This window comes from Garra rufa, chromosome 10 (genome assembly GCF_049309525.1).
Source record: "Garra rufa chromosome 10, GarRuf1.0, whole genome shotgun sequence".
Classification (NCBI taxonomy): domain Eukaryota; kingdom Metazoa; phylum Chordata; class Actinopteri; order Cypriniformes; family Cyprinidae; genus Garra; species Garra rufa.
The window spans coordinates 30,679,408-30,693,410 of NC_133370.1; the positions used below are offsets into that span (position 1 = coordinate 30,679,408).

General features: G+C 35.8%; 2 protein-coding genes across 2 annotated transcripts in view; one reads left to right on the top strand and one right to left on the bottom strand.

Annotated features, from left to right (window-relative positions):
* tpra (translocated promoter region a, nuclear basket protein) overlaps nucleotides 1–498 on the top strand; it is a 41,165-nt gene extending 40,667 nt beyond the window's left edge. Inside the window, exon 50 of the mRNA XM_073848085.1 lies at nucleotides 223–498. Coding sequence (XP_073704186.1) covers nucleotides 223–281 — 59 coding nt within the window. The 3' untranslated portion in view covers nucleotides 282–498. The remainder of the gene's footprint in view (nucleotides 1–222) is intronic.
* prg4a (proteoglycan 4a) lies at nucleotides 41–12,680 on the bottom strand. Its single transcript, XM_073848086.1, has 14 exons — nucleotides 12,649–12,680; nucleotides 12,441–12,559; nucleotides 12,243–12,359; nucleotides 7,880–7,993; nucleotides 7,688–7,741; nucleotides 7,135–7,200; nucleotides 6,269–6,373; nucleotides 5,893–6,132; nucleotides 2,890–2,970; nucleotides 2,510–2,649; nucleotides 2,280–2,436; nucleotides 2,081–2,185; nucleotides 765–893; nucleotides 41–637 (listed from the first exon to the last, which is right to left on the bottom strand). The coding sequence occupies exons 2-14, from the start codon at nucleotides 12,511–12,513 to the stop codon at nucleotides 531–533; spliced, it is 1,488 nt and encodes a 495-aa protein (XP_073704187.1). The 5' UTR covers nucleotides 12,514–12,559; nucleotides 12,649–12,680; the 3' UTR covers nucleotides 41–530.
* Between the last annotated feature and the right edge of the window lie 1,323 nt (nucleotides 12,681–14,003).

Genomic DNA, 14,003 nt, shown 5'->3' on the forward strand with positions numbered 1-14,003 from the left:
TTAGTCACACATTTTCCTCACAAAAAGTAACAACACAGACTGGACTTTAAAACTTTTCTGTTTTTAATGAAGCAAAGATTACATAAAAATGCATACAGAAGCTTTTCACTTGTCAGTTTGTGCTTGATTTTGAAATTTGGTGTCTGTTGTGTAGAAATTTGAGGTTTTTCAGTGAAATTTGATTTGGTTTGTCTTGGTCTGTATCTCAATCTTTTCCTGTAGGTGGTGTTTTTCCTCGTGGAAGTCGGGGTCGAGGACTCAACAGAGGCACTCCCTTCTAAATCCCCCCACCATTACAGCGTCTGCCCAGCAGAAACGCTAATCACACGCCTGTGAATGACTCTTCAGAGTACTCCGAATCAGCCTCCTGCTCTTTTACTTTGTTCTTTCAATGTGCTTTAAAACATTGGTTCAATTTATTTTATATTCTGTGAGTAATCATACTGACGTTACGTTCAATGGTTTTGCTAATAAATGGAGAATCTTTCTCGCCATGCAGCTGTTGGTGTTGTTTGTCTCATGCTGGTCTTTCAGGCGCAGTTGAGCCACTTGCTGAAGTCATTCTGCTGGGAGGAATGGCTGGCAGGGGCCGTCAGAGCAGGCAGGTCACCGCTAACCTTGACGTTTAGGACTTTAGCTGTAAATCACAGAGATGGTGTAATTAAATATGACTCAGACTTAACATTACATTTGAATCTTCTCACAAACAGTCCTAACTTTTAATAACAGGAAATGCTTGTGTTGCAAGACAAAATGTCACTTACGCCAAGAGAAAACAAAGTAATCATAACCATCTGACTTCCTGGGGTTGGGCATGGACAAGGCTGATGTCACAGAGGTGGGGAAGCCCTTTATTTTGAGGCTGATGTTGATCTCCCCTGACAACTGGATCTCTGTCAAATTGGAATTAGTATTGTATAACATCATAATATAACTTTTTAATAATCGTATTTTTTCTGTCGCAACATTATCGTTAACTAACTTTTTTTATTGCAATTAAGCTTAAATAAAATGTAAATTTTTTTGAATTTAACTGCCAAAGTAACGTTTTCATCTAATATTTATAAGTACTGAAATTAAAACGGAAATAAAAGTTAAAACTAAATAATTAAAAGTGAAAAATATTAAGTTTAAAATTTAAAAAATATACAATTTTAAAGGATTAATTCACTTCCAGAATAAAAAATTCTTGATAAGTTACTCACCCCCATGTCATCCAAGATGTTCATGTCTTTCTCTCTTCCGTTGAAAAGAAATTAAGGTTTTTGAGAAAAACATTCTAGGATTTTTCTCCATATAGTGGACTTCAATGGTGGTCAATGGGTTGACGGTCCAAATTGCAGTTTCAATGCAGCTTCAAAGGGCTCTACACGATCCCAGTCAAGGAATAAGGGTCTTAACTAGCAAAACAGTTAGTCATTTTCTAAAAAAAAAAAAAAAAAACACAAATGTTGGAAAGGTCACACGTGTTTATTTCTTTTCCTGTTTACTTAAAAAAAAAAAAAAACTGGGTAGGGTGAATTTTCTCATCTCATTTTTTCCTCCAACTTTAAAAACATCCAATATCATTGTTTTACCCTTTTTTGTGTGTGTAAAGGGCGTTGACTTTCTTTGCACGCTCACACATGAAGTTGAGATACTGGTTAAAAAGTATATACATTTTTATTTTTTATCGAAAATGACCAATAGATTGGCTAGATAAGGGATCGTGTAGAGCCATTTGAACTGCATTGAAACTGCAGTTTGGACCTTCAACCCATTGGTTCCCATTGAAGTCCACTATATGGAGAAAAATCCTAAAATGTTTTTTCTCAAAAAAACATTTCTTTTCGACTAAAGAAAAAAAGACATGAACATCTTTGATGACATGGGAGTGAGTAAATTTATCAGGAAACTTTTATTCTGGAAGTGAACTAGTCCTTAGATTAAAACCGAAAATTTTAAAACAAACTGGAAAAAAAATGCATTTAAATATGAACAAATGTGATCATCATTTTAAATCATAATTACATTATATATACTCTGTTCAATGCATTGCATTTCTTTAAGTACCTCAATTTAGCATCAAAATTCAGATTACCTGCTTGTTTGCCATTTTTTGAACCTTTGTCTGTATTTTTGGATCTCTTTCCGTTGCAAGTTGGTGCACTTCCAGCGGGGAAAGTTACTTTCTGAACTGTGCCTCCTGATTAGAAAACACAAATTATGATTAATTCCCTTATCTTGGTCATTTCTAATTAGTCTAATCAAACAAAGACACGGAGGACTCCCGTCAGCACCTTTCTTAAAGAAGTACACAGACTCTGGTCTCTTTCTGGTGGCTAGGACTGGCAGAGCAGCAGTGATCTCACCGGAGAGCCCACCGAAATCCTGGGACACAGATCTGGGATATCCAGGCTCCACAACGCCATTATCCAAAACCCAGTAGTTGTCACCCTTAGTGAGCGAGAAATTATTTAGTGGATTTTCAAGTGTTGCAAACACATTTAGTGATGGTTTTCTCCAGTACCTTGATGATGTAGATCTTGCCCTGACAGTTGCAGCGAGTGAAGGCTGTGTCGATGGGAGACGGGATGCCCAGCTCTTCAGTGATTCTACGAGCAGGACCGGCTCTTCTGGTCTTGGGGTTCAGCAGCCAAAAGAAGTGACCTGAGGTGGATAGTACTTTTCTTAATTAGTGTTTTTAGAAAAAAGGCAATTTATCTGTTCCTCTTTTTGTGTCTTCCGCCATGTTTACACGACACTGTCAGTACTACTACTGGCTTAGCTTGCTAGTTTTATAACATTACCTGACATAAGCGGGAAATTGCACCTTGAATAAGCACCTTGTACAAACCCTGTTTGTCTTTTTAGATACCAGCAGTGTGTGTATATATACAGAAGATGTACCTCTGAAAACGATGATGGAGTTGTTGGGGAGAGTTGCCATTCCATCAATGGAAACGCCACTGCAGATATCAGGGTTTGCATCTTAAAACAAAAAGAAAGAAATTAGTAGTTAAAATATATTCAGATTTATTTTATACTTCAAATTACACTTCCACTAATTTCAATTTTTTTTTCCATAGACCGAGTTGAGGTCAAAAGTTTACGTTCCCCTTTCAGAATCTGCCAAATGTTTATTATTTTACCAAAATAAGAGGGATCGTACAAAATGCATGTTATTGTTTATTGTTGACCTGAATAAGATATTTCACATAAAATACATTTACATATAGTCCACAAGAGAAAATAATAGTTGAATTTATAAAAATGACCTGGTTCAAAAGTTTACACCCCTTTGATTCTTAATACTGTGTTGTTACCTGAATGATCCACAGCTGTGTTTTTTTGTTGTTGTTTTTGTTTAGTCAGAGTTGTTCATGAGTCCCTTGTTTGTCCTGAACAGTTAAACTGTCCGCTGTTCTTCAGAAAAGTCCTTTAGGTCCCACAGATTCTTTGATTTTTCAGCATTTTTGTGTATTTGAACCCTTTCCAACCAGGGCTTAAAAACGGAAAAAAAATCCATTCGGTTCACTCCGAGCAGAATCGATATTATAACGTTTCTGTTCTTGCGTTCCTCATTAAACAATACGTTCCGAGAACGGTTTTCTAGAAAAAATACCGGTTAATAACGTTATTTTATTGCGCAGCACGATAGATAGATAGATAGATAGATAGATAGATAGATAGATAGATAGATAGATAGATAGATAGATAGATAGATAGTGTTTGGCATTATGTTTACAAATGATTAAACCAAATTCCGTGTTCGTGTCATTTGAACTTCTTGTCTTTAAAACCGAAAGTAAACGAGTTCACAACCAGGGTTTGAAAATTAGCGCGGTCCGAAGTAAGGTGTTAAAAAAATTGTGCTATATTAACACCCTCAAATGCACTACATATAGCCAAAGTCCTTTTAAGAATGGTAAAATGGTAAGATGGTATTCTATAGTCTTTGACATAGCCTAATTTCAGAAGATTTTTTTTATGAAAGTACAATGTTGCCAGATATTGCTACGAAAAACAAGCAATTACAAAAAGAGAAAAAGATATCCGAAATAAGTTCAAAGCTTGTGTTTTTTAAACAAGATTAATATATCAGTAACACTAACGTTCAACTTTCCACTTTCCACTTTATAAACGTCCCAAAGTGTCACACTAAATTGGAAAAATACACGTATAATAGGTGGATCTGGCAACAAACGGAGGCTGCACACGCGCTCTCACTCAACGCGCTCTCAAGCCCCGTTCACTGCGCTAGCTTCTCGCATCAACATGAATTGCAAACACTCATGCGATATGAGGTGGTTTAAACGGCTTAATAATCATTCAGAGAGCTTGGCATTTTATTTTTGAATATACAAAAATGACCAATGGCCAGACCTCGGTGACCTCATAGCTGGCTACGGCCGTGCCTGGAAACGCGTTACAAATGAGCTAATCATTTTTTTTAAACAATTTTCTTGTTTGATAATACTATAGCGAAATAAGCCCCTTCAAGACCATCCGCTTCACATTCTGACCACACGGCTTAATCTGCGATAAAAACCTGTTGACTTAATTATTCCTTACCTAATATGCATAGCCTATTATAGGCTATTTTCACTCAAACAAAAGAGAACTAAAAACAAAAGACAATTTTAACTACAAGTTTTAATTAGGCTACAATAACTTAAACCTAAACATACCTTTGCACATGAAACAGCAGGTGCTTGGTAACCTTAAGCTCGTCGCATCAGAAAGGGCTCTGCTTATGACGTCTGCTTCGCGGGCATTTCACGGTGTATGCGTCACCGTCTCATTTGCGCACACAATTTGAATTCATGTTTTTGGTCTGCCAAATTAATATAATAAAGAGAACGATAAAAATACCGTTATTAACCGGTTAATTTGGAATTTCTGTTTTTGTTTCTGTTCAGAACGATTAAAATTGATTTTGTTTTCGTTTTTGTTCCTGTTCCTGTTTAATGTCATTTGTTTTCGTTTTTCGTTTTCGTTCCTTAAACCGGTTCAGAGCCCTGTTTCCAACAATCACTGTATGAATTTGAGATCCATCTTTTCACACTTAGGACAACCGAGAGATACTTATGCAGCTATTACAGAAGGTTCAAATGCTCACTGATGCTTCAGACGGAAAAACCATGCATTAAGAGCTGGGGGGTGAAAACTTTTGAACAGAAAGGTGATGTGTACATTTCTATTATTTTGCCTAAATGTAATTTTTTTTTTATTTAGTACTGCCCTTCAGAGGCAGTGCCAAAATGTTAAAGTTAAGTTTAATTGAAAGTTAAGTTAAATTTACCCTGATCTTCAAATTCAAAAAGTTTTCAACCCCTGGCTCTTAATGCATGGTTTTTCCTTCTGGGGCAGCTGTGAGCATTTGAGCCTTCTGTGATTCCCTCAGTTGTCCTCAGAGTGAAAGGATGGATCTCAAAATTATACAGTCATTGTTGGAAAGGGTTCAAATACACAAAAATGCTGAAATACCAAAGAATTTTTGGGACCTAAAGGATTTTTCTGAAGAATAGCAGGCAGTTTAACTGTTCAGGACAAACAAGGGACTCATGAACAACTCTCACAAAAAAAAAAAAAAAAAAACCAGAGCTGTGGATCATTCAGGTAAGAAAACAGTATTAAGAATCAAGGGGATGTAAACTTTTGAACCGGGTCATTTTTATAAAATCAACTATTATTTTCTCTTGTGGACTATTTGTAAAGCTCTCTTTAATGTGAAATATCTTATTCAGGTCAGTACTAAATAAACAATAACGTGCATTTTGTATGATCCCTCATATTTTGGTAAAATAATGAACATTTAGCAGATGTGAAGGAGATGTGAACTTTTGACCTCGACTGTAGTTGGTAACTTCAGGGATGTGAACAAATTCGAGTTTTACTGAAATTCTGTACCTGGTGCTGCAGAGCTGCTGGCTGCCAGGGCCTGGGCAATGTCTGCAAGAGTGCTGGGTCTGTCTGCAGCAGAGGCAGGTCCGCTGGATGGCCCGCCTCCTTGTCCACTGACGGAGAGGGAGACCTGCACAGGTATGGTTAGGGGGTTCCCAGAAGAAGGTCCTGCTGCCTGTAGTGGTCCAGCTCCAGGAGCAGGGCCGGATTCTGGCAGAGGGAGACCGGAAGGGTTGAAACCCATACCTGTGGGCATTTTGATATATTTTGATTATCACCTCACATGTATCTAACTTTCTGTAGATTTGAGTTTGTTGTCTCTTTCCTATTAAAAGTCAAATTAATTATTAATTATTTTTAAGCAAACACATTAAGCTGTTACCGGCTATGTCAGAGAGTGTCAGAGGAGCGAAGATGTCCTGGGGCAGAGGGCCACCAGCAGGAAGTGATGCAGCATCAGATGGAGCCATAAAGTTATTCAGTCTCCCTGGAAAAAATAACATATGTACACTGTCGTTCAAAAGTTTGGGATCGGTAAGATTTTGAATGTCTTTTAAAGAATTCTATTATTTTTTCTTGATCAAGAATACAGAAAAAAAAAACTAATATCGTGGAATATTATTACAGTTTAAAATAATGCTTTTCTATTTTAATATATTTTAAAACATAATTTACTTTTCTGATGCAAAGCTGAATTTTCCTCAGCCATTAAGCCAGACTTAAGTGTCACATAACTCTTCAAAAATCATTCTAATATGCTGATTTATTATCAATGTTGGAAACAGTTGTGCTTAAATATTCTTTGGAACCTGTGATTCTTTTTTCAGAATTCTTTGATTTAATAAAATGATAAAAAGAACAGCATTTATTCAAAATACAAATCTTTTCTAACAATATAAGTCTTTGCTATTACTTAGTGAATAAGAGTATTAATTTCTTTAAAAAAAAGAACGAATAAAAATGTACCGACCCCAAACTTTTAAATGGTAGTGTATATTGTGGCATTAAAGACATTAATGTTAAACATTTCTATTTCAGATAAATAGGATCTTGGATAAAAGTTTGTTTCTACAAAAATATTAAAGAGCACAACTGTTTTTAACAGAGATCATAATATAAAAGTTTAATAGGAGTAATGGCTGCTCATCACTGGAATAAATTACGTTTGAAAATTGTAACAGAAAACAGCCATTTTAAATTGTGAAATAATATTATACTTTATAATAATAAATGTAAGTTTGAACTTACCATCTCTCGTGAGATCTGGATTTTGCTGTGCTGCGAGACATGCCGCCATACACTGCTCAGTATAATCTAAACAAAAAGCAAATAAAAATGCACTTTGCCATCATCCAATCTAAATTGAATAAATAAAGGTAAGTGTGTTCCAGTGTCTGACTGGAACCCTTGTATGTTCTAATTTTTTTTGTTATAGAAACCACTATTTTTCAAATCTTCTGCTCCTAACTTTGTGCCATTGAATGGATCTAATCCTAATTGTTCTTTAGTTCTTATAACATTGGGTTGGTTTGAACCCCGTTTAGTCGTCAGTGAGATAGTTTTCTTTATGATTAACCTCCACAGATTGAACGTAGATGTACCTGCCTCCTCATTCCTGCTGTCTGAAGGCTTTGGTGTTTTGGTTTTGGGAGGGACTGAAGACAATTTGGTCTTTAACATGCAGGAATGACCTTTACCTGAACAACATCTACAGCCAATCAGTACTAAAGGGCTTCCTCACGCTACTAAAAGGGTCACAGTCATACAATAAAAGAGGATTAAATAGACATTCAAATAATACCTGTTGGTTTGTTTAGTTTTGAGCTTCTTGCAGCTTGCATCTGGGAGAAAGCATCTGATGAAAACACACAAAAAAAATCAAATTTCATTGAACATTTGCTAATGATCTATAAGTAGCAGCCTATATAGTAGGTAGTGTTTTTATACTGTGGGTCCCTGAGTCTGTAGGTCAGATAAGAGTCTTGTGTCATACCGCACTGCTCTCTGTAGTCTGGGCAGCAGGAGTTGTGAAGAGCACAGTTTGAATCGCACTCGCACTGTCTCCCGCGTCGGAATGCCTCACCACAGCGACCCCTGCAGGAGTCACCTGCCAATGACACACGACAGTTTTAACCTTATGAAATTAATGCCGCGTTTCAGGAAGCCCGTTACCCGTGTTTTTTCCAACCTTCTACCCCTGGAAGTGCACCGGAAAGGCAGTCAAACCCGTGACTTCCCACCCGTGAACTCGTACTAGATCGATGTACTCCCAGTTCCGAGCTCTAATGTCACATAGCCCGCGAAACAACAATGTCAGCCCCTACGGATGCGGTGTTTATGCAAGTGGTACACGGTGGAAAAATAGACTTTAGGACAATATAACGTTGCAATCAAATTAATAATAATATAAAAATGATAAATGCGCTCAGGTAGTTTGGCATGACTTAATTGGAAAGCTACAAAGTCATGAATCGTGGTTTAAAAGTCGTGATTTATGGGCTCAAAAACCTGTCTGGAACTAAGCATAAGTAGCAAGATCAAACCTCTGCGATTTTTTTCAGTCAGTAATGTTACATCAGGCTTTTAAGGAACATTTATTTGTAAATCTCTCATTCATCCCTGCTGAAAAAAAACAGCATATGCTGGTTAGGTATGTTTTGGTGCTGGGATGCTGGTTTTAGCTGGTTTATGCTGGTCCTTAGCTGGTTTATGCTGGTCATGCATAAGGACCAGCATAAACCAGCAAAGGACCAGCATTAACCAGCAAATGGCCAGCATAAACCAGCAAAGGACCAGCATTAACCAGCAAATGCCAGCATCCCTGCTGAAAAAAACAGCTAAAACCAGCCTAGGCTGGTTGGCTGGTATTGGCTGGTTTAAGCTGGAAGTAGCTGGTCTCCCAGCCTGGCTAGGCTGGTCAGGCTGGTTTTAGCTGGTGGTTTTCTAGCCTGACCAGCTAAGACCAGCCTGACCACCCTGGCCAGGCTGGAAAAAAGGCCAAAACCCCTCTAAAACCAGCCTGCCGACCAGCTAAAACCAGGCTGGTTGACCAGCTAAAACCAGCCAACCAGCCTAGGCTGGTTTTAGCTGTTTTTTTCACCAGGGATAAACCAGCAAAGGACCAGCATAAACCAGCAAAGGACCAGCATAAACCAGCAAAGGACCAGCATAAACCAGCAAAGGACCAGCATAAACCAGCAAAGGACCAGCATAAACCAGCAAATGGCCAGCATAAACCAGCAAAGGACCAGCATTAACCAGAAAATGGCCAGCATCCCTGCTGAAAAAAACAGCTAAAACCAGCCTAGGCTGGTTGGCTGGTATTGGCTGGTTTAAGATGGAAGTAGCTGGTTTTAGCTGGTGGTTTTCCAGCCTGACCAGCTAAGACCAGCCTGACCAGCCTGGCCAGGCTGGAAAAAAGGCCAAAACCCCTCTAAAACCAGCCTGCCGACCAGCTATAACCAGCTAAAACCAGGCTGGTTGACCAGCTAAAACCAGCCAACCAGCCTAGGCTGGTTTTAGCTGTTTTTTTTCACCAGGGATAAACCAGCAAAGGACCAGCATTAACCAGCAAATGGCCAGCATCCCTGCTGAAAAAAACAGCTAAAACCAGCCTAGGCTGGTTGGCTGGTATTGGCTGGTTTAAGCTGGAAGTAGCTTTAGCTGGTGGTTTTCCAGCCTGACCAGCTAAGACCAAAAAAGGCCAAAACCCCTCTAAAACCAGCCTGCCGACCAGCTATAACCAGCTAAAAGGCTGGTTTTAGCTGTTTTTTTCACCAGGGATAAACCAGCATAAACCAGCAAAGGACCAGCATAAACCAGCAAAGGACCAGCATAAACCAGCTAAAACCAGCATCCCATTACCAAAACATACCTAACCAGCTGTTTTTTTTTCAGCAGGGATCATTGTGTTGTTTTGCATGATGTTCCCCCCACAATTTAAAATAGTTTTGATCACACAAAAAATCCTTTAACTATTATCTTATTATTATGAGATTAAGAGATTTTGTCTATATTTCTCTCAAGTGTAAAATAAAATATTATTAGGAGATGATTTAAAAATGAAGAAATTCTAGAAATTATGCATTAAAATATTTTTTTAAAATGTTAAATATAAATATATTGAAACTGTCAGTCACTATTTGCAGTACCTTTACAGTCACTTAAAAAAAAAAAAAAAAAAAAAAAAAAAAAAAACTTTTAAAGTTTTAGTAATTTAAAAACGTATTTAAATGAAAATAATTGGATGAATTGGACCAGGTTATGAAGGAAACGTGTCTAGCTTTCTAAAATAAAATTTACTTTTTTGGTCACTACATAAATTTTATAGTTTTGATTATTTTACATTTATTCAAGTAAGACTTGTAATGTTTTTTAAAGAAGTATTTTCTGCTCATTAAGGCTGCATTTATTTAATCAAAAATACAGAAAAAACTAATTTTGTAAAATGTTAATACAATATAAAATAATGGTTTCTATTTTAAAATACTTCAAAATTTATTCCTGTGATGGAATGATGAATTTTCGTCAGCCATTACTCCAGTCTTAAGTCTGACATGATCTTTCAGAAATCATTCTGAAATGCTGATTTATTATTAGAATGATCAATGTTGGAAACAGTTGTGCTGCCAAATATTTTTTGGAATCTGTGATTATTTTTTTCAGGATTTGTTGATGAATAAAAAGTTAAGAAAAATAGAATTTATTCAAAATAGATTTATTTATTCAAACTTTTCTAACAATATAACGCTTTGCTATCACTTTTTTATTATTTGACACATCCTTGCTGAATAAAACTGTTAATTTCTTTCTAAAAACATTTGAACAGTAGTGTATATTGTTAGAAAATATTCCTTTTTTTAAATAAATGCTGTTCTTTTTAACTTTTTATTCATCAAGTAATCCTGATTAAAAAGTATCAGGTTCCAAAAAAAATAAAAAATAAATAAATAAATAAAATAAGCAGCACAACTGTTTCCAACATTGATAATACATCAGCATATCAGAATGATTTGTGAAGGATCATGTGACACTGAAGACTGGAATAATGATGCTGAAGATTTAACTTTGATAACAGAAATAAAATAGATTTTAATGTATGTTAAAATAGAAAAAATGTTATTTTACATTGTAATAATATTTCACAATATAAATTTTTTTTACTATTCTATATTTTTGATCAAATAAACAGCCTTGATGAGCAAAAAAAAAAACCTTTAAAAATCGTGCTGATCCCAAACTTTTGAACGGCAATGTAAATTCATAGTTTTGGTTATTGTAGTATTATTAAAATGTAAAAAATATTTCTAAAATATATATATATATATATATATGTTTTGATTATTTAACATTTAATTCAAATTACAAAAAATATATCTGAAATCAAATATATATTTTGGTTACTGCATACACTGCCATTCAAAAGTTTGGGATCAGTAAGACTTGTTTTTAAAGAAGTCTCTTATGCTCATCAAGGCTGTATTTATTTGATCAAAAATACTGAAAAATTGCAAAATGTTGTTACAATAGAAAGTAATAGTTTCTATTTTAATATACTTTAAAATATAATTTATTCCTTTGATGCAAAGCTGAATTTTCATCAGCCATTACTGCAGTCTTAAGTGTCACACGATCCTGCACAAATCATTTTAATATGCTGATTTATTATTAGAATATTTTTGAACAGGTAAAATTTTTTCAGGATTTGTTGCTGAATAAAAGGTTAAAAAGAACAGAATTTATTAAAAATAGATTTATTCAAACTTTTCTAACAATATAAATCTTTGCTATCATTTTTTTTTTTAATTTAACGCATCCTTTCATGATTATTTTCTTTCAAAAACTTACGGTTTTAAACAGTAGTGTATATTGTTAGAAAAGATTCCTATTTTAAAATAAATGCTGTTCTTTTTAACTTTTCAGCATATTATATTATATTAATATATATTATTATTATTATTATATATTTATAAATCAGCATATTAGATGGTTTCTGAAGGATCATGTAACACTGAAGACTGGAGTAATGATGCTGAAAATTCATGCAAAAAATAAATTCGATTTTAATGTACATTAAAATAGAAATCGTAATACTTCACAATATGACTTTTTTTTTTTTAAATAAAAAATGCAGCCTTGATGAGCATAAAAAAAACTTTAAAATCTTACTGATCCCAATCATAGTAAGATCAGTGTAAATTCATAGTTTTATTCAATTTTCAAAAAGATAAAATAAAAAAATGTTTTGGTCACTACATCATTTCATAGCTTTCATTATTTCACTACTATTCAAATTGCAAAAACAAGTAAATTAGTAACACAAAATAATCATCATTGTAAGATGATCAGGGTCTTACCAACAGTGCAGACATCCTCAAAATCCTTGCAGCACTCGCCATGGACAAAACAGTTGTAGTCACAGTTACAGACCTGTCCGCGGGTGAACGGCTCGCCACATCTGCCCGCACAGCTGCCTGCACACAACATCACAAACTGAATCCCACCAAAACCTAACAAAAACCAAGAAGAACAGATCCAGAAATGATCCGACTCACCTTGAGCAGCACACAGTGGCAGAAGAACACAGGCCAGGGCCAGCAGAAACGAAACCAGAGCAGATCCGGTCATGATAACTCAATATAGCAAGCCCACACAGATAAAAACACCTATATGTCTAAAAGGGAAAAAAAACAAAACAAGATATGACTTTGAAAATCGAAGTTTGTAATTTCGAAGAAGAAGAGGGACTTACCAAAGACTTACCAAAGAGAAGTGTCTTTCTGAACTCACCTTGTTGTATCCTCAAGCGCTTTGTCTCTTTTATACTGTATGACAGCTGGATTTCTCCTGTTGGCTAAAAACTTTAATTAACCACCGCAGCCCAATTAAAGCATGATGAGGTAAAGACTAACCTCCCACACACACAAACACTAGACAACAGCGGCAATGTGTCCACGATGCTGACAGAAGTGTCAGTGACCTCTGTTGAAATGTCCTTGGATCTCAATGTTCCCCAAATGGGATGAACGGTTAATTTGATTTGTTTTATGACGGCTATTAAAATTTAAGTGTCCAGTGGTTCTGATACTGGATTTCACTGCATAATGCGGTCAAAAAGAAGCTTTTTAATCAAATTCACAGAAACCCAAACATGTGACAGCAGAGGTCCTGCGCTTTCTCCAGACTTTATGTAGTTGACACAGATGGTGTTTGACCTTTCTTATGTGGTCATGAAAATTATATGTACTATTGACAAAAGGCCTCACTGCATGGTTTCTCTTGTTTCCAGAGACATTGAGTCCAAGAGTTGGTTTCATGTAGGAGGTCATGGTCGTTTGAGTGTTTGGTGACTGTTTGTGTCTCACAAAGCTGCCAAAACTCATAAGCTGAAGTGAGAAAGCTGTTGGCGTAATGACCTCCTAATACCCCAAATCCAACAATGTAGTCATTAATGAACTATATTGTGCTATGTAATGAATGTTTCGGCTTTTCTCTCAGTTCCTGTCACAATAAAATGACCATGCGCTGTAAAGAAACTTAAATGAGAGAGAAAACATCCTCTTTATGGGAAGTGGTTTTGGTTCTGATGTAATGTCTTTCAGATGTTAAACAGTGCACCACACCTCCAAACACACTGCAGTGATTATTTCAATCTTCTGGTCTGGTCATGCGCTTCAAAAAGTCAACATTGCCTCAGGGACACCCACCATTCGGACGCAATAGTACACGTGTCACCAGCAACCAAAGGCAATAGGTTTTCTGTTCAGACGTTCTTGTTGTTAATAGTCTGAACAAAGTTGGAGAAAATTAAAAACGCGAAACCTTAGAGACGGATCATGTTCTCAGTGTTTTTTAAATGTGTTTGAAAGATGTTTTTTTACTCATCAAGGCTGCATTTACACAGTCCAAAATACAAAAAAGTAATATATTTTAATATATTTTTATTTTCAGCGGGCATTACTCCAGTCTTTAGGATCACATGATACTTCACAAATCAATCTTATTTGCTGATTTGGTGCTCAAAATGCTATTATTATCAATGCTGAAAACAGTTGTGCTGATCAATATTGCTGTGGAAACTGTGATACATTTTCAGTAACATTTTAGAATAGGGAACA